This window comes from Colletes gigas, unplaced genomic scaffold (assembly GCF_013123115.1).
Source record: "Colletes gigas isolate AHSC1104 unplaced genomic scaffold, ASM1312311v1 Colletes_gigas_Sc00015, whole genome shotgun sequence".
In the NCBI taxonomy this organism is placed as follows: Eukaryota; Metazoa; Arthropoda; class Insecta; order Hymenoptera; family Colletidae; genus Colletes; species Colletes gigas.
This window is the reverse complement of record NW_025106644.1, coordinates 2,989,518-3,010,227: the sequence shown is the minus strand read 5'-3', so window position 1 is coordinate 3,010,227 and position 20,710 is coordinate 2,989,518. Positions and strand designations below refer to the sequence as shown.

Below are 20,710 nucleotides of genomic sequence, written 5' to 3'. Positions count from 1 at the left end.
GTTACAGTTGGTGTCGGATATTAAAATTATCTACTAATTAAATAGAGCAACGTTATAAATAAATTATAGGCTCGCTTAGGCGCTACCGGTTAAATTATATTACTCGCGCGATTGATAAAAGTACGGGTCACCGAAATCCGCGGTGCAGGGCTCTCCGGGCCGTGGTCGCGCCGCGGGCGGAACAAACGTTTTACGATTACTGGTACGCGGATACCGATGAATTTTTCTCAGTCGAGTATCATCCTCTTAGGCGATTAAAATGTCGTGATTCTCAACGACGGGGTAACGACCGAACTGGGTAATCAGATTGTACACGGGGAGCACCGTTCCCCCGGTACCGTGATCCGCTTTAATCCGTGTATCGGGCGTTATTACACGCGACCATTATCCCGGCGCGTCGTACCCCATCCGCCCCGTTTGTCGTGCCCGACGAAAGGTTCGATTATCTTCGATCGTTCGCGATCCGCGAAAGAAAACCGAGGAGAAACGATTCCCGTGGAGCGTGTCCCCGTTCACTTGCAAACAGTGATCCACTCTTCCACGGTGCAGTTCTGGCACTGCACCACGCAACACCAATGAAACTTGCATCTACACCTCTCGACACGACGTTGCCTGACGACATTGTAGCCCCGTCCGCAGCAGAGGCTGCCGCATCCGTCGCCGCCGGAGCTGGTCTTGTTGCATCTGCGGCCGGCGGTGCCCGGTATGTCCGCCGCGGGGTCCCTCTCGCAGAAATTGGGCGACTTTTGGTAGTAGAAGAGCTGCTTCGCGAGATCCCTGGGCCTCCTCTTGCGGCCGCCATTCCCGCCGCCGCCGCCGCCGCCGCCGCCGCCGCCGCCGCCGCCGCGGTGCTTCCTCTGTCTGTGTCGATCTGGCCTCCTCCTCCTCGATCCCCGTACTCTGGTCAACGGGGTCACGCTGCCCAGGTTGCTCTGCGCCACCAGCACCGCGTTCCGGAACCGGTCCTTGAGCGTCTTGCCCACCAGCCGGAAGTCCGGCGCCACTTTCCAGCAGGTCTTGAGCTCGCAGGAACCCGACATACCGTGGCACTTGCAGCGCACTTGCATGTTGCTCGCCACCGCCTGAAATTCCATGATGTTTACAGGTTCCCCGTCTAGGCGAGGGATCGGAGGAACACGTCCGCGAACCGAACGCGACGCGAGAATGGCCACGGGAACGCCATTCGACGGAGGAAGCTCGCGCGGAGTGGTCAAGAGCGCGAACAGCGGCGGAAGAGAAAGGGGGGCAATTTCTTTTAGACAAAGAGGTGTCGCGTACCGAACGGTTAATGAGTCTACGGCTGGGTGGTCCAGCCCCGGGCCTCGTCTTAATAACGTCGAGGCGAGACCGAGCGTGAAGAGGCGCACGGAGGAGAGGAACGGACTCCGGCTGCTCTCCTGCTCCTCTCCACCCCCTGTATTCACCTTCTTCCTCTGCCCTGCTCTCCCGCCGTCTGTCTTTCTTTTCCGTCGCGGAACCAGGAGGCAAGGATCGCCCGTTAAAACGCGAGAAGGATGCATATCGTCGCTGGAATGAAATATTTATCGCGAACAGGAGACGCCCGGGACCGCGAAGGGAGGGCGATATCAAAGGGAAGATCGATCAAACGGGCTTACCAAGCGGCCAGCTTGATTGTTGTGGAGATTGACCGTCGACTGTATGTCCCCGGCCCTCTCGCGCGTGTCTAGGAACTGTCTCGAGAACTCCATGCCGTAGTCGAGGTTGTGAGAGCAGCCGCCCCACTTCCATTGCGTGCCCCTGGCCTTGGCCGGCGGCTTACCCTTGTAGCTCGACGGGTCGCATCCGCAGGAGAGCAGCCGGCCCATGCTGCACGCGCGGGCCACGCTGTGCGCCACCCCCGCCGCCGAAATCGCGAACGCGAACGCCGTCTCCCTGTATCCTGTAACCAACGATCTCTCATTTACGGTCAAACATTAACACACAAATTTGCTTTACCCCAATATTATACTCGTAGACACCTCTGTTGTGCTTCCGAGAAGGCGTATATAGCGAGAGAAAGCTTGGCCCTCTAGTGGCGAGCACGAGAACCGTCGCCACACCTATCGAGCAATTCCTCTTCGGAACCGTTTCATATATTTTTCGTGCGTGGAACAATTGGTAGGAGGGTATGATCGAGACGCCGGGGACCGGTTAGCAAATTGCTGCTCGTCCACGGTGACGCCGGGTACGAGAGTAATATACGCAACGCGTCGCGACAGCGGCGATCGCGTTCGTCCGTTTCTCTCGCGGGCGACGTAGAACGCGAAGGCAGCGGGACACCGCGGAGCCGGGCTTCCGTAGAAGGAGCTACGGTAGCGAGCACACCGACGGATCGTTCGACGGATCGGCCGACAGACAGCCATCAGACGTAGTTCAGAGGTAGATTATTCAGCCGTCCGTCAAAACAAAGCGTGGCCATCAGCAGCGGCGGCCGGCGGGCATCCATTGACTGCATGTATAAACGATCGCTCGGCGGGGTGCCCGAAGACGCAATGCCAAACTCTGATCACCGCCAATTTTATTCCGATAGTCCAGCTCCAAGGATTCTCGCCTCAGTAACCTCAAACTTTATCTCAACTGGTCTAGGTTAGCTCTGGATAGGGGATCCCCACCGTCTGGGATACCTGGAACCTTCGTTTGGGCCTTCTAGACTAGGTTTAGGTTAGGTTTGTTTCAAGTGGAGACCTAAAACTACTGTTGTATACTTATTGTAATTGTGTTACTAGCTCCTAAGCTTCCCAAATCTAATTTATCCTACATTACAATAGGGACAACTCTGTGATGAAGAGGACGTGGAATACAAATAAAGGAAGATCAGACATCTAAAGAGGCGATGAAGCATACACCTATTGCAATTGTGTTACTAGTTTTTAAGCTTCCAAGTCTAGTACACATTATAATAGGGACCACTCGGCGATGAAGAGGACGTGGACTGCAAATAAAGGAGGATCAGACATGTAGAGAGTAAGAATTTGGAAATTCGTGGATGGAGGAATGGTAGGTTGGAGGGCCCGGGCCATTTCGATAAGTAATGCGACGTCAAACGCACTTTTTCTTCGGTTACCTCCAAGGTCTCTCGTCTCCCGAAGCGTCGCTGGAGTCGGATTGACGAATGGCCGATCGTCAAACCGCAATGGTGGCTGTCAACTTACAAACGATACGACACACGACTGGCCGCGGGCCCTCGGGATACGCGGTCCGAGCTGTCCCTTTCTACCGGCGACTCCTCGACAATGCCCACACATTACTCTGCCCCCCTTGTCCCTCGTTGGAAAGAGCTACTCCAATCCACGGATACCGGGCGGTATTTGCAGTATTCATGAGAGCGAGATACCGGGGAGACGCGCTAAAGGCACATTCGAAAGGATTTGTGGTATTCGTTCCCGACACCCGATGAAGCACTGCGCGCTGTCGTTGCGCCGTCCCCCCCTCTCGACGACCACCCCTTTTGTTCCTTCCGTTTTGAATCCATGTTTCGAACGCGACCCGCGACAGGGACCGGCGCTGAGCAAACGATTTCCAACGATCCTCCTTAATTTCGCCTTGGGAAAAAGGAAGCTCGCGATAGTACCCGGTACTTGTTCCGCGATTCCGTTGGAGATTCCACGAACGTCTCCTTTTACCTCGTCGGGTATTCCGGCGGGGCAAAGATTCGTTGGTGCTCTCGTCCAACGATCGACAGGAGGAGCCGGCTGCGGCGAGCGAGATTGGACAGCCGGTAGTCGATTACGTCGCCCTTCGTCGATCGTACGAAACACGGCGACGTTAAAGAGTCGAGGCTCGCCACGGCCTCCGTGGAGTCGGGCAGATTTTTTGGAAGATCGCTGCCACGATAAAAACGTCGACGACGCGGACCGATCCGGGAGGGGTTCCCCGAGGCGGACCGATATCCGCCTGCCTCCGCGTTTCGGAGGATGATAACCTTCTCCGTTGGCGGCGTGGACCGGCTTCCAAGACGAGAGGGAACGAAAACGCGCAGCTCTTTATATGGCCTCGCGGTGGGAGGGGTTGCTGAAAGCTTACGCTTTATACGGCTATTGGCAGCAACTGTTTTATAATGCAGATAGCTGCTGGAGGGCTACAGCTACTGCAACTGCCGTTGCTCCTGCTACCGATGGCAAGAGGAGCACCGGGGGACTCGTAATAAATCCTCCACGGGGAGTTGTACGTCTCTTCTCCTGGACAGTGGAGGGAAACCGAGGCAGAAGGAAGAGGAGGATGAGGATGAGGTGCGCGCGGGGCCACACAGCCTCTTTACTCTTCGGCCCTTGACGCGGGGACCTGGTGACGGATGGCGCGCAGACCTTACCCTGCTACCCTGTGTCAAGCCCAAATCACTGTTTAGATAACTCAATAGATAGCGTGCTCGCTAACGTCTACGGGAGCGTGTGCCTCCTTTTCGGGTCGCCTAGCCTCCACTCTCTTATCCCTTCGTAGACGGGTTTTCGAATTAGACTCCCTCGGCCACGTTCCTACTCCTATCTGATAAGCAGTTTACACCCGGAAGTCCCGGTCTTAGTTTTACTTTATGCTTATAGAATATAAGAGAGAGAATTGTAAACATCTTTCTGCTAACACTTCACCTACTGGTAGCTGTTAAATTGAATCTAGTAACATTTGTCGATAAACTGTCACCTCTCGTACTTGCCGCCAGAGGGCCACGTTCTTGTCTCTAACCCAGACCTTGCAGAAGGAATTCCGTGGTTCGTATCCGGCGAAGCGAATCCTATCGCGCTTTTATAACCGTAAACCCTGTCATCGTTCGTCGGGTGTCTCGTAGTAGGTCGCCTTGTGCGGGCCTTTGAGGCCCCCCGTAGGAGGGGGAGGGACCGTTTCGTGTACATTTCATAATACATTAAGTCGTTTTGCCGAGGTTTAACGAATACGTGGCAAAAGAGAAGGTCGAGGAGGGAAGGGGGGGACGAGAACAAGCCGGGCGAACGGGACCAGCGCGGGGAGAATGAAAGAAGGAGCAACGAGAGGGCAAGGAGGACCGTGTCCGAGAGATTTAACGACGCGCGTTCTCTTGGAGATACGCAGCCAGCACGAATTTGACACGGTGGATTTCTCGAACGACCGCGCGCGGACCCTCACCTGGGCCACCGATGTCGTCCTTAAAAAGCCCCGCGCGGAACCGTTGGGTAATGGTGAAGTACGGGCCCCGTTTCTCGGAAGCTGCTGCCCTCTGACTTCTCCCGGATAATCGGCGGATCGACCTCCACCGCCCCCTCCTCCCCCCGCACGTAACCGTTTCACTCGTGGTCGTTCGAGGGAGAGGGGGAGGGCCGGGGAAAAAGAGTCGTGGAATCGACACCTCTTGTTGACCGGTGGGCAAAAAAAGGTGTACCGATCCACGGAGACAGATAACGCCCGGAGACAGACGTGGCGGGCACCGAGATCGTGGCTGCGGACGGAACGATGTTAAGCTTTCAGGTCAGGTGCGCTCGATGTCGCGCTCTCGCGCACTCGTCCGACACGATATATGTTTCCTCTTTCGACGCACGTACGCGCCGCGACGAATTTATATGTCACACTGGAATAGGACAGCCGAGGGGGCAATCTTTTCTCTTCTCGTCTCGCCACGTCGTCTTCCTTTCTCTCAGGGATTTGGGGACAGGTTCTCGGGGCCGGACGCGCACACACGGCGTATTCTGATTTAAGGAAGCGCGGACCGTCTCTCGCCTACGCCGTTTCGTCGACGTCAACGACGTCGTAAAAGATTTCACCTTTCCTCTACTGCCCCCTCCCCTACCACCCCTCGTCCTCCTCTAGCGCGATGGTCCCAAACGAGACACCGCAAGAGTTCTGCGTGCGTTCCGTTTTTTTCTCATTTTTCTTACCTCTTTGTAGAAGAACGCTGCTCTGCTGGGTTCTGCTGCTGGGCGTCAGGGACGAGCAGTTCCACCTGTGCCACGTGAACTGATGCTGGCACTCCGATATAGCCATTTGCAGGCCCTTGATCGCCGCCACCGTCACGTCCGGATTTCTGTGGCATAGCTCGCGCTGCTCCTTCGACAGGCCTGGAATTATTCCCTTGCAGACCACGGCGTTCCCGCTCGCCCAATCGTCCACGGAGTTGCTCATTAAGCAGGTCGCGCTGCAAATCAAACGAAATTTACCAATTAAAGTTCCCCGTTCGCGCGGGCCAAGGACTTTTCCCACGGGAGCGCACGCGTTCCCGATCGCTTTGAGTGATTTTGCGTCCGCGGAATTCACCCGGGACACATTCCTCGTACTTACGGCGCGATCTCCTTCCGAGCCCTCCTCTGCTCCCCTTTACCGCACCGCGCTGACCACGGTTATCGAATTCCCGATCGCGACCGCGGCCGCTTTCGGATTCATCGCCGATTAAACGAACACTGTAGCCTTTAAGTACCTCCGCCACGCCTTTGACGTTTCCACAAAATCGCCACTCGATGTTTTCGAGGGCTGCCGGGGTACAAATACTGTAAATGTTCGTCCTGGAGTTGTTAGAACTTTTTGTATTGGGAGATTGGATACACGACCCCTAAATATTGTTTTTAGTCTGCTCAATAGATTCTTTTGTTTCATTCATTATGAGGAGCTTCTGAAAACAACCCCTAAATATTGTCTTCATTCTGTTTAATAGATTGGTTTGTTTCACACTTAGATTATAAAGAGCTATTGACAACAATCCTTTAAATATTGTCTTCAGCCTGTTCAATAGGTTGGTTTATTACCCACATAGATTATGAGGAACTACTAAAAATAACCTCAAAATATTGTCTTCACCCTGTACAATAGTTTAGTTTGTTTCACACTTAGATTACAAAGAGCTATTAACAAAAACCTCCTAAATATTGTCTTCACCTTGTTCAATAGTTTGGTTTGTTTCACATTTAGATTAGAAAGAACCACTGACAACAATCCTCAAAATATTGTCTTCACCCTGTTCAATAGTTTAGTTTGTTTCACACTTAGATTAGAAAGAGCCACTGACAACAATCTTCCAATTATTGTCTTCACCCTATTCAATAGTTTGGTTAGTTTCTCACTTAGATTATAAGGAACTACTAAAAATAACCTCCAAATATTGTCTTCATCCTGTTCAATAGGTTGGTTTGTTTCACACATAGATTATAAAGAGCTAATTTCCTGAGAAATGAGATAGATAATATAAGTGACCAAATACAAGAGTCTATTCTCTCTTCCAAATCAATTTAATAGCATTAAATTCACTTGTTCTTGCTTCATACATTCTTCATGTAGGATTGATAAATATAAGGAGTTGATCAAGGTTACTTTTATAATTGAATGAGGTGGTTGAGAAGAAATGATCATAATATAAGTAACCAAGCTCAGGTATCTATTCTTTAGAGTCAAATTAATAGCATTTAATCCACTTGTTCTTGCTTCATACATTCTTCATGTAGGATTAATAAATGTAAGATATTGATCATGGTTACTTTTATAATTGAATGAGGTGGTTGACAAGAAATGATCATAGTATAAGTAACCAAACTCATGTATCTATTCTTTAGAGTCAAATTAATAGCATCAATATAAAAGAATAATTTTCTATAATTTGAAGGTTATATTTTGCAAATTCCAAAACATTTGTTATGTTTTTAGCTGTTGTAGGGGAATTGTGCTGCCTTTGAGAAACATCCCTGTCCCTATAAGTGGTTGGATACCGTTTCTTTTATAATTGAACAAAGTTATTGAGAAAATAATCAATATAAAAATGTAATTTTCTGTGATTTTGCAAATTCTAAAATGTTCGTTACTCTCTTACAATGGAAATTGTGCTTTGAGAGGCATCCCTGTCCCTATAAGGGGTTGACCACCGTTTCTTTTACAATTGAACAAGGTTCTTGAGAAAATAATCAATATAAAAATTGAATTTTCTTTGATTTTGCAAATTCTAATATGTTTGTTACTCTGTTGCAGTGGAAATTGTGCCTCGAGAGTCGTCCTTGCGCAGGGATCGCCGATAAATTCCGAGGGTGAGGCGGCTTGCAGCGGTGCACTTTAATACGCGCGTGCATCTTGCGCGCGTCTGCTTTCCTTTGGGCAATTTTACGAGGCCGGGGTCGAAAGGTGCGATAGCTCTCAAAGAGCCGCTCGAATATATCTGTTCGCCTCTTTCTTCGTCCGCATCCGACCACCCCCTTTCCATATCGGTCGCCTCTCCCGGTTACCCTTTTTTCCAGCCCCCTGTCTGCTGCCCTCTCGCATCGTCGGCGATAACGTTATTCACCTCTCGGAAGAAGAGCTCTTAAACCGCTATCTTAAGCGACAGCTTCTGCCTAATGGCGGAGCATTACGAGGCTACGGGTGTTAATTAATTTTCAGATAAAATAAAAGTACCCAGTGCCCGAAAATCCCCTCGATACGAACGTACTCGATTTGTTGCAGTCCTCTGCGCTTTTGTACACCAATTACTCGTACAATTTTATTATCATAGCTATCAATCTTACACTTCTCGATCGTGTGTTTACAAAATAATGACCCCTATTATCGATCAAGAGTCGTACCATTAAAATCGCATCAGTTTTTTGCGAAAATCGCCAAAGAAAATGACCGTCCACGTCTGGATGAAGCAACAAACAGGTCGTTCAGTCGAGGGGAGAGATTTGGGGTTCGTTTATTTGCTCGCGGCGGGCAGGAATGGTCAATTTTCTTGCGTAGGGGGTTCCCGCGGACGTGTCACGGACGGGTGCAAGATTCTCGGCGGGTCGGTGGTTATCTGCGGGTACAAATTAGTCGACGAGCTTCTCCTAAAGTAAAAGCTGTGTATAGCACCCGCGCGAACGTGGAAAAGAGAGAAACGAAAGATATAAAAGGGACCACGGTGACAAAAGGGAGAAAAGGGAACGAAGCGGGGTCCCGGGCGACTCGGTTTCTGCGCAGTGTGGGAAAAAGAACGGCGGAGGTGGACCAAGATTTTAGGGTCGCGGAGGTTATTGAGGGCTCCCATTACCGGATACACCGTTGCATCGCTGCTATCTTTCGCGCTATTGATGATCTACCGAAAGCAGATTAATGATCTTAACTCGACGAAACAAATTACCGAAGACATCGCGTACCTGTGGAAGTCGACGGATCCCTCTTACCCTTTCCTCTCCCCGTCGCTTCTCCCGTTGTGCTCCTTTGACCTTCGTTTCTTGTTTCCTTTCAGCGATGTCGCGATATCTTTTTACGGGGCACCGCGAATAGATCGGTTGCGTTCCCCAGGCACGTGAAATATATTAAGTAATCCCCCGGTTCGCGCATTTTTCAACGAGACTGCGCGATAAAGCGATACAACCTGACGCAACTTGTATCCATCTGTTCGTTTAGGTTATTGTGCAGTCGAGCACCGGTTATCTGAACGCATTCGGGAACTACATTGGCTCGGATAACTGGTACATTTGTGTAATAGGAGCTAGAAAAGGGGTTCGGAATAACTAGACTCTTAGGAAATCGATTGGTTATGCAAGAACTCGTTACTTTACTGGTCAATCTTAGCTGTTATCGTTTGGATATGTAAAATGAACTATCTGATAATTAGAATTGTGGATTTTTGTGCAAATTGATATTTTGGAAGCTTTTGTAGGGGGTCGTTTCAACCCCTAAATAGCTCTAAAGCTTCCTAGAATATCTTCCTACGGAGATATTGAATAGTCTAGTGATAAGTCGAGCACTTGCGAGAGAGTCAAGGGCCTGCTAGCCCTCTGGTGGCGAATTCGGGAGGTAACACTATCTTACGTATCATTCTGTAGCTTTTTAAAAATCTAGTAATAATATTTGACTCTATACTTCAAATTAATTAATTTCTATCCATGATTGTAAAAACTACTGTAATTCTTTGATGTATGGGCCGAATCAAGGAGCGTTTAGAGACAAATTAATAATTTGTCACGTTTCACAACCTTTCGAAACACACGGGGATTATTTAATACGAGAAATTATTTCTTCTTTCAGGTTTTTCCCCGATATTCTTGGACGCTAGGAAGAAAGTCTTAATGACACCGCTTGATATACTTCTGTATCCATCCATTCACTCTTTCGCGGCTGATAAATGACTGCTGGATTGGAGACATGCTCGGAACACCTGGGCTTCTGTAATTTTCCAATCATGAGTAATGGAATTTTATGCGACCCGGTGGCATTAGAGCAAATCATAATGGTTTACGGGGGTCTTGCGCCTGGTAATGGTTACCGCATCCGAAGCTAACGACTTTCGAAGTAATCTTCGATAAATGCCACTTTCATCAACATTGTATACGCAATCTTTTGAATACTGTATTTCGCGTTTGCTGAAAGTCTTTCTTCTTTGATAGTTAATCCCTTCGAACGTGACAGTAACATATGTTTACGTGACATTTTAGCTTGTAATTAATGATGTATAATTACGAAATTATGCAATTACGTTTCTCAATAAATTTTGCACGTTTGTCAACAGTTGCTGCGATGGAAATTGTTATTAACCAAAAACTAGGCCTGCCATTCAGGTCTGTCTAATTTTGCATTAAATTACCAGACGTTTTCGCATAAAATTTGCCCCGGGTGTATCATTAGCACTTCTCTGCGAAAGTCATAAATTAATTGTAGGTCCCAAACATATTGTTTTGCAGAGTTAATTACGATTTTACTTTCACATTTGCCATTTACTGTTATTAATCCTTCGCACTTTTGTGTTTTATTTTTATCAGACTTTATGTAAGGTATCAGTTTTGATGATTTTAGCGTGTTGCGGTGATTTTAGCACTCTGTAATATAAACATCTTTTATTTCACTATCTTTTGGCATAACAGTATTTTCTAGCGACTTGTGAGATTCTATCAAAACCATAGAACCTCCTAAATTTAATTTACAGTATTATAGAGGGTGTTTGGCCACTCCTGGGGAAAATTTTAATGGGAGATTTTAAAGATCAAAATAAAATTCATTAAAAAGTTATTAAAAAATTATTTTTGGTTTTGGGGATCAATTACAATCATTTTTGGTGGATACACATACCCTCGAAATCCTACCAACTTTCGAGAAAAAAATTCCGATAATTTCAGGCCAGAAATGCTATCCTGAAATTTCATGCGAATCTTTAAAACATCATAACTTTTGAACAAGTTGGATGATTTTAATGTTCAAAAAGGCAAACGACGCGTATTTTAGTCTAGAATAAGTAGAAATTTTAAAAATAATCGAAAAGTTAATCCTTGACCTCGCAAAATGAGGAGAAACCCATAAAAATACTTCAATTTTCAAACAGCCATAACTCATACAATAGTGAATATATTTCAATGAAATTTATTTCTGCAATAGAGCTCACGGGTACCTACAAAAAAGTATTAAACAACTTTTCTGTAGGGTGTCAAATAAAATTATTAAAAATGAAAAACAAATTTTTAAGAAAAATCGACAGGGGTTTCCCTGTTTGTTTACAAACTAAAATTGAAAAATTTCAAATCGTTCTGGAAAAATTATTTTCGGTTGCGGGGGTTACTTACAATCATTTTTGGTCATTAGACAGACCCTCGAAATCCTACTCATTTTCGAGAAAAAAATTCAAGAAGGTGTGAAATTTTTCGACAAAATTAAAAAATTTCTAATCGTACTAAAAAAATTATTTTTAGTTGTGGGGGTCAATTATAATCATTTTTGGTCAATAGACATACTCTCGAAATCCTACCCATTTTCGAGAAAAAAATTCCTATAATTTCAGGCCAGAAATGCTATCCTGAAATTTCATGCGAATCTTTAAAACATCATAACTTTTGAACAAGTTGGACGATTTTAATGTTTAAAAAGGCAAACGACGCATATTTTAGTGCAGAATATGTAGACATTTTAAAAATAATCGAAAAGTTAATCTTTGACCTCACAAAATGAGGAAGACCCCATAAAAATGGTCCAATTTTCAAACAGCCATAATTCCTACAATAGTGAATATATTTCAATGAAATTTATTTCTGAAATGGAGCTCATGAGCACCTATAAAAAAGTATTAAACAACTTTTCTGTAGGGTGTCAAATAAAATTATTAAAAATGGAAAACGAATTTTTAAGAAAAATCGACAGGGGTTTCCCTGTTTGATTACAAACTAAAATTGAAAAGTTTCAAATCATTCTGGAAAAATTATTTTCAGTTGCGGGGGTCAATTACAATCATTTTTTATCATTAGACATACCCTCGAATTCCTACCCATTTTCGAGAAAAAAATTCGAGAAGGTGTAAAATTTTTCGACAAAATTAAAAAATTTCTAATCGTTCTGAAAAAATTATTTTCGGTTGTGGGGGTCAATTACAATCATTTTTGGTCATTAAACATACCCTCGAAATCCTACCTATTTTCAAGAAAAAAATTCGAAAGTGTGCAAATTTTTCAACAAAATTAAAAAATTTCAAATGATTCTAAAAAAATTATTTCTAGTTCCGGAGGTGGATTACAATCATTATTGGTGAATAGACATACCCCCGAAATCCTACCCATTTTCGAGAAAAAAATTCATTACGAACGGAACTTTAAACATTAATAACTTTTTAACGAAGATTTCATCAACAAATTATTTTTGATTTTGCTGTCTAAAATCTCCCATTAAAATTTTTCCCAGAAATGGCTGAACACCCTCTGTAAATCTCCATATTGTACGAATTATATCATTTTAAGTTTAAACCATGTTATTGATCCAATTGTAATTAAAAGATTGTTTAATCTAGAACAGGAAGTCGATTAGGTATCGAAGCTCGCGACTCTGTTTACGATATGCGTGGCAAAAATGATAAGAGCGCGAGTCGTGAGAGAATCTTTGGTGCAAATCGAAGGTCGCCTCTCGCGAGACCGTCGTGCATTTTTGCAATGATCCAATGGGTCGTCGAAGAATCCAAGATGGCGGACGGGGGTTCACACGTGTTTTATTCAGCTTGCTCGCAAGCAAACGAACTCGAAAGAGAGCGGGGACGAGGAAGAAAAAAAAAGAAAACTAAAGAGAGAAAATCACGGAACGGAATTTCGCGTTTAATGGAGGTATACCCGCGGAGAGAGAACTCGTTACGCCTGACTCGCGAGAATTCCACCGCGGCAGATATCGAATCCGCTTTGCTTCTCCCGTTTTCGCGCGAGATCGGTTCCCCTTTGCTCGACACGGCGATTCCTTTCATCGTGTCGCGATTCTCTACTTTCGTTCTGTCCCTAACCTCTCTAGCTTCCTGCATTAATTGCATTTAAGTTCTTGTTTACAGTTAGTTTTCATATTCTTGGGAATTCTAATCAACAAAAATTGGTATCTGAGATTGGCGAGTGTGGAAGTTTCACTGATGATGTCATTTGTTTTCTTGCTAATAGTTATTTATTGCATTTAGGGTGTAGCAAGACTGGAGCTACCCATTAAAGAGACATCAACGGTAAACACAAAGTATACTTCACTGAAAAAGTGAAGCTCTGAACCAAACATTCACTAACGACCTGTTGGAGGTACCCTAGTTGGAGGTACATCAGAGTAAACAATTCACTGATCATCCACTTTACTTCAGAGAATTCTGAGGTCCAAGGCACTGGATTCTCATTTGTTTTTTTACTAACAATTCTTATTTATTATATTTGAGGTCTAGCAAGACTGGAGCAACCCATTAAAGTATTTTAACAAAGTATTTTGACACAAAAAAGGAGCAGCTACATTAAATGAAACATTCACTAACGACCTCTATGTACTTGGAAGTATATTTTTGTTAGAGCATGCGAGCCATAAAAGATTGGAAGGTAAACAATTCACTGATGATCCACTTTGTAAGAGGATATGGACCCGCGACCTGTCATGGTGTCGCAGGGGGGTCCGGAGTCAGCGACACAATGGGAGAGAGAAGCGTTTGACGGCGTTTCGAGGCGGAAGCCGTCAAAGAGACGTCGAGGAACGAGGCCAGGCCTCGAAACACGAGTCCTATTCGGTTAACCGGAATCGGTGCACCGGCTGGCGTCGGGGTGCTAAGCGGTCGTGTCGCGCAAACTGGTTTATCGGCCGTTACATCACGGGAATTATTCGATGCCGTAATTCAATGCCGTTCCGTAAATACGCCGAAGCGCACGCGTGGCTATATCTACTCGCGTCGGTGCGCGTACGGCCTTGTTCCAGGATGCTGTTTGTAATTATTTACGAGGAGCACCGCGTGGGCACGGATGAGAGTATGTCTGGGGGTTCCGCGTCGCGGCCGGACGGCATCGTTGTACGCCCGTGACGCGCTCGTATCTCTGAGACAAAACATTGTCGTAGATAGTCGACAGAATGTTTACCCTTTCATCTGCGCGCGAATCGTGTTCTCGGAAGATGACACAGGAATTTAACGCGATTCGGGGAACCCTAACGGTTTGCACAACAAATATTTAAGCTTTGGAACCACTGATACACCATCTCAAAAATTGCAATTAGTATAATCTCTGGATGGATATACTTTGTAAGGTCTCAAGTTATAATTTTCAATGTTTGGAATGTTGGAGGATGTAGTCTTTTGCTTTTACAATCCCCCAAGATGCACTTTTAGGGTGTTAGAGGCCTGCAATCCAAATATTTAAGCCTTGGAACCACTGATACAACATCTCAAAAATTGCAATTAGAATAATCTCTGGATGGACATACTTTGTAAGGTCTCAAGTTATAATTTTCAATGTTTGGAATGTTGGGGGATGTAATCTTTTGCTTTTACAATCCCCCAAGATGCACTTTTAGGGTGTTAGTGGTCTGCAATCTAAATATTTAACCCTTGGAACCACCAATACAACATCTCAAAAATTGCAATTAGAATAACCTCTGGATGGAAATACTTTGTAAGGCCTCAAGTTATAATTGTCAATGTTTGGAATGTTGGGGGATGTAGTCATTTGCTTTTACAATCCCCCAAGATGCACTTTTAGGGTGTTAGAGGCCCGCAATCCAAATATTTAAGCCTTGGAACCACCAATACATCATCTCAAAAATTGCAATTAGAATAACCTCTGGATGGAAATACTTTGTAAGGCCTCAAGTTATAATTTTCAATGTTTGGAATGTTGGGGGATGTAGTCTTTTGCTTTTACAATCCCCCAAGATGCACTTTTAGGGTGTTAGTGGCCTGCAATCCAAATATTTAAGCCTTGGAACCACCAATACATCATCTCAAAAATTGCAATTAGAATAACCTCTGGATGGAAATACTTTGTAAGGTACCAAGTTATAATTTCCAATGTTTGGAATGTTGGGGGATCTAGTCTTCTACTCTCAACATCACCCAAGATGCACTTTTAGGGTGTTAGAGGCCTGCAATCCAAATATTTAAGCTTTTGAACCACCGATTCTCAGTTTTAAACATTGCAATTAGAATAATCTCTGGATGGGAAATACTTTGTAAGGTCTCAAGTTATCATTTTCAATGTTTTGAATGTTGGGGGATGTAATCTTTTGCTTTTACAATCCCCCAAGATGCACTTTTAGGGTGTTAGTGGTCTGCAATCTAAATATTTAACCCTTGGAACCACCAATACATCATCTCAAAAATTGCAATTAGAATAACCTCTGGATGGAAATACTTTGTAAGGCCTCAAGTTATAATTTTCAATGTTTGGAATGTTGGGGGATGTAGTCTTTTGCTTTTACAATCCCCCAAGATGCACTTTTAGGGTGTTAGTGGCCTGCAATCCAAATATTTAAGTCTTGGAACCACCAATACATCATCTCAAAAATTGCAATTAGAATAACCTCTGGATGGAAATACTTTGTAAGGTACCAAGTTATAATTTCCAATGTTTGGAATGTTGGGGGATCTAGTCTTCTACCCTCAACATCCACTAAGATGCACTTTTAAGGTGTTAGTGGCATGCAATCCAAATATTTAAGCTTTTGAACCACCGATTCTCAGTTTTAAACATTGCAATTAGAATAATCTCTGGATGGGAAATACTTTGTAAGGTCTCAAGTTATCATTTTCAATGTTTTGAATCTTGGGGGATGTAATCTTTTGCTTTTACAATCCTCCAAGATGCACTTTTAGGGTGTTAGTGGTCTGCAATCTAAATATTTAACCCTTGGAACCACCAATACAACATCTCAAAAATTGCAATTAGAATAACCTCTGGATGGAAATACTTTGTAAGGCCTCAAGTTATAATTTTCAATGTTTGGAATGTTGGGGGATGTGATCTTCTGCTTTTAAGATGCCCTAAGATGCACTTTTAAGGTGTTAGTGGCCTGCAAACCAAATATTTATGCTTTGGAACTACCTATACACGGTTTTAAACATTGCAATTACAATAATCTCTGGATGGAAATACTTTTTAAGGTCTCAAGTTCCAATTTCCAATGATTGGAATGTTGGGGGATGTGATCTTTTAACTTAAACATCCACCAAGATGCACTTTTAAGGTGTTAGTGGCCTGCAATCCCAGTATTTATGCTTTGGAATCACCAATACACGGTTTTAAAGATTACAATTAGAATAACCTCTGAATGGGTATTGTTTTTGTAAGGTCTCAAGTTGTACTTTACAATGTTTGAAATCTTGGGGGATGTAGTCTTCTACTCTCAACATCCCCCGAGATGCACTTTTAAGATTTCTTTTGCTAGAAACAGAGTGTGAATAGAAATACCTCTTTGCCCCAACTCGCGACAGTGGAAGTCAAGGAGCTTTGAAACCACTGATAGAATCCTACAGACATATTCTTAAATAGCAACTAAGGAATAGCAATTATCATAATTTCTAGGTGGAAATATTGTCAATGTAAGATCTCAGGTAGTAAGTCTTCTGCTCTTAACATCCCCCAAGACTAACTTTCAAGGTTCCTTTTGCTAGAAACAGATTATGAACAGAGACTCTTTGCATGCATATCAACTATTTGAGTTCTTGTAGCCACCGATAGAATCCTACACCGCCTCAGAAATTGCAATTAGAATAATTCCTAGCTGCAAGTATCTCATAAGATCTCAAGTAGTATCCAATGCTTGTAATCTTAGGGGATGCTTCTGCTTTTGACATCCCTCCCAAGACTTGTAGGACTCCTTTTGCTGGAACCAGAGTGTGAATAGAGACTGTTCGACCCGATTCGCGAGTCGAGGCTTCCGGAAAACGGACTTTGGCGATCACGCTGGCAAAGAATGTCGGTCGCGCGAGACGAACCGGACGGTCCAGCGATTCTTTGGCGAGAGAAAGATTCGATTAGAGCGTGCAGGGTGTTCGACACAGTGCTCGGGCGAGATCGGGGAGGCATAATGAAGATCGCAGCGGGATCGTTCGTTGTTCGTGCCACGGAGCCGGTTGAAAGGGCCTATTTGCACTCAGTCATTGTGCTCTGGCTCGGAGCCGTCGATGCGACCGCCGCCTCGACGAAGCGTCTCTATTGACAGATTCTTTCCGCAAGAGGCGGAAAGAGAAGAGTCTCGCCATCAACGCGCTCGTAAATTTTTCTCAACGAAATTCGACACGACAGTTTGCCTCCATGACATCTTTCAGTCTCTATTCTGCTCTGGTCGTTGTCTTCATCGTTCTAGTCACCTTCCATTAACTTCCTGGCATTCAGTGTGCTGATCGAATGCCTCCAGCTTTTGATACGTAGGGGGGATACCACACAATGACTTAACCCTTTGAGAATTTTTTGTCACTCAAGACTGTGAGTTAGATTTCACCAGTGATTGTGTAGGAAACGATGTGTTCCTTCTGACACACCTCGTTACATCACGGTTTATCAATATTGACCGCAAGATCGTTTTTTTTGACTGCCTTGAACTCTCTGAAAGAGTCCATTGTATTTAATAGTTTTGAATGAACTGTGACTAATAGAGCCAGTGGAAGGGGTAGATTTATTGTTAATAAATAGAGAGAACTATAATGGACCTAGATAGTTTGGATTTTATGTGAAAAATGGTATCTGACAATCTGATTGCCTTTATTCAAATAGCTCTGTAGATATCTGATGTTGGATGATGTTGATCTCTGAAGGAACTTTAATGATTGATAGGAGGTGATTAATAGATTCTTTTCAACAATAGCAAGATTGAATTTTATTTAATTTAATATTCAATTAACTGATCCTCATGATCCTCATAGAATATGTCTTCTTTATTGATGTTCTTTATGAGCCTACGTGCAAGTGCTCAGTGAATCTTGACCACGTATGGGCCATTTAAGGCCCCGCCACTCGATATTCGCTAATATTAGAACGACATCGTAAACAATGATGAAACAGTCCGCATAGCAACGAGGCGACGATGGTCTCGCGAACAGATCCCCGATGCAGGGACCATTATACCGCTAAACTTTGCAAAACAAAGCACTCAACGAGGTCGTATCCAACCGTTTACATTGTTGTTTCAGTCGGAGTGAATATTCCCATGCATTTGCGTTTATGTAAATTGCTCGTAAAATATTTATTTTGCCAGTGAGTAGTTTTGAAAGCAGTTTCTAGCATTGCAGATGATTTGCCTTCAATTGCTCGGGGGCATGACTCGAGACAACTTGGATTTTATTTAACATGGAATGTCTTTTATTCCTAATTAACTCAGATTCTTTTTTATTTTATTGACAAAATGTACATTAGAGATAATGAAGCTTCAATCCCTCGTGTATGAGGGGCACCCAAGAGAGATTCGTTGATCCTTTAATTTGCTATTCAGGGGGGATGAAGAAAAATATTTACCCATCAGAGATGTACCTTCTGATTTTATTTGGGATTTAATATTTGAAGATTGTTAACAATGTTTGGAATTCTTTTTACTGAAATTGGTACTTGTAGTTAGTCTTTTACTTCAGTCTATTTTAATTTTTCCCCTAAATTGGGGGAAACCCCCAATTTACTCCTCAAAGTTTTGGTTCATCTAATTGCAATAACAGTTGACTTGGTATTTAAGTTGCATTCCTCTGCTTCAAACGTCTCATTTGGTGATTTCAATTCCTTCAAAAAATTATGCTAGCACCCTGACTACTGCTACCCCTTTCTACACTCGTGCAAACGCTCTATACATCTCGATATTATCTTATAAAAATTCAGTACCGTTCTATTCAAGTTTCCACCTGCTCCCTATTTACATAAACGCAGAACGATCGCGTTTAACGTTCTAAATTCCACGAATCTCGATCGTGGTCTACAGATAAATAAATATCCCTGAACACGATACTCGATCGAGACGCTGCCGGGTGATAATCGAACGTAAACGATTTCTTTCGGGCGGCGAGATGCCACCAGTGCATAGCAATAACAAATGTAAGAAGAATGAGATAAAAAAGCGTGTTCGATTTTCTTGTTTTTTATTTCATCCAAGAACTCGATAAAACCAATAGAAGGTAGTTCGAAAAGAACTGTTCAAACACAAGTAAAAATAATTGCGTTAATGTAATAGAATATCTCCGTTTTTAGTAATTGTACATATGAATAAATTGTTCATGTTGAATTATTGATATTGTTGGTTTATATTAATTGTGTCACCTGTTGTCAAATATGAATGATAATACCAGGTGTCCTGTGTCATTTATGTGGGCTATTACTTGTATGCAAATGATCATATGAACTTATCTTCTTCTTGCTTTCAGTAATGCAATTAAATTTTTAGTATACCTATTCTGTTTCATTTTATAATTACAATTCAAACTCTTGTCATTTATTGTATAGTGTGAGGAAGCTACCAAATCTATTAAAAGTTCTATGAGACATATGATGACAGACAGTGTGATAGAGTTTTAGTACAAGTGTACCTATTCTGCTTCATTTTATAATTACAATTCAAAGTTTTGTCCTCTATTTTTTGGTTTGAGAAAGGAATCTGGTATAAGTTTTCTGAGACATATAATGATAGACAGTATGATAGAGTTTTTAGTACAAGTCTGCCTATTCTGTTTCATTTTATAATTGCAACAGTTCAAACTCTTGCCCTCTAGTTTTTGGTGAGAGAAAGGTTGCAAATTGTTACAGTTAAAAATTCTATTAGATATACGATATTAAAAATTCTATTACACATATGATACCAAAAATTTTATTAGACATATGCTATTAAAAATTATATTAGACAGTATGATAGTGTTTCTAGTACAAGTGTGCCTAGTCTGTTTCATTTTATATTTGCAATAATATGATAGTGTTCCTAGTACAAGTGTGCCTAGTCTGTTTCATTTAATATTAGCAACAGTATGATAGTGTTCGTAGTACAAGTGTGCCTATTCTATTTCATTTTATAATTACAACAGTATGATAGAGTTTCTAGTACCAGTGTACCCAGTTCGATTCATTTAATAATAACAACAGTTCAAAGTCTTCTCCTCTAGTTTTTAGCTTCAAAAAGATTGCAAATCTCCATCGTCAAACAATTCTACAAGACATGTGATGACATTTAGCTCGAACTGTTCGGTTTCCCTCGAGTTCTCGGACGATTTCGCCGACTATACTTCGGTACAACCGAGTTTTCCTCGCGCCTTAGCCGTAGGGACGGTACTTACCGACGATTCTCGAGGAGAATCAGCAACAGGGCGATGGTGGGCCCGATCCTCGTGGCGATCCTAGACGGTGGTCCTTCGTAGACGCGTCCTGATCGAGGCATCCTGTCATCGCCCCGAGGACGTCTCTTATTCTTTGCGCGGTTTGCCCACTTTAAAAAAAGAGTCGAGTGCGACCCCTCGTCCAGGGCTGCACACCCCTAGCACCCGAACGGAAGGACCCCTCGCTCGACGACGCCGCGCGTCTCTCACTTTCTTTCTCTCTGTTTTCCTTGCACGGGGGTTTCTTTCTTTTTTTCCCCGAATCCCTCTCCTACTCTTCCG

The 20,710-nt window shown here is 43.8% G+C and overlaps 1 protein-coding gene across 1 annotated transcript; it reads right to left on the bottom strand.

Annotated features, from left to right (window-relative positions):
- Nucleotides 1-512: 512 nt before the first annotated feature.
- On the bottom strand, nucleotides 513-20,490 carry LOC122399838 (protein Wnt-10b). The gene is made up of 4 exons (XM_043400845.1): nucleotides 20,390-20,490; nucleotides 5,841-6,097; nucleotides 1,617-1,900; nucleotides 513-1,082 (listed from the first exon to the last, which is right to left on the bottom strand). The coding sequence occupies exons 1-4, from the start codon at nucleotides 20,488-20,490 to the stop codon at nucleotides 513-515; spliced, it is 1,212 nt and encodes a 403-aa protein (XP_043256780.1).
- Nucleotides 20,491-20,710: the final 220 nt, after the last annotated feature.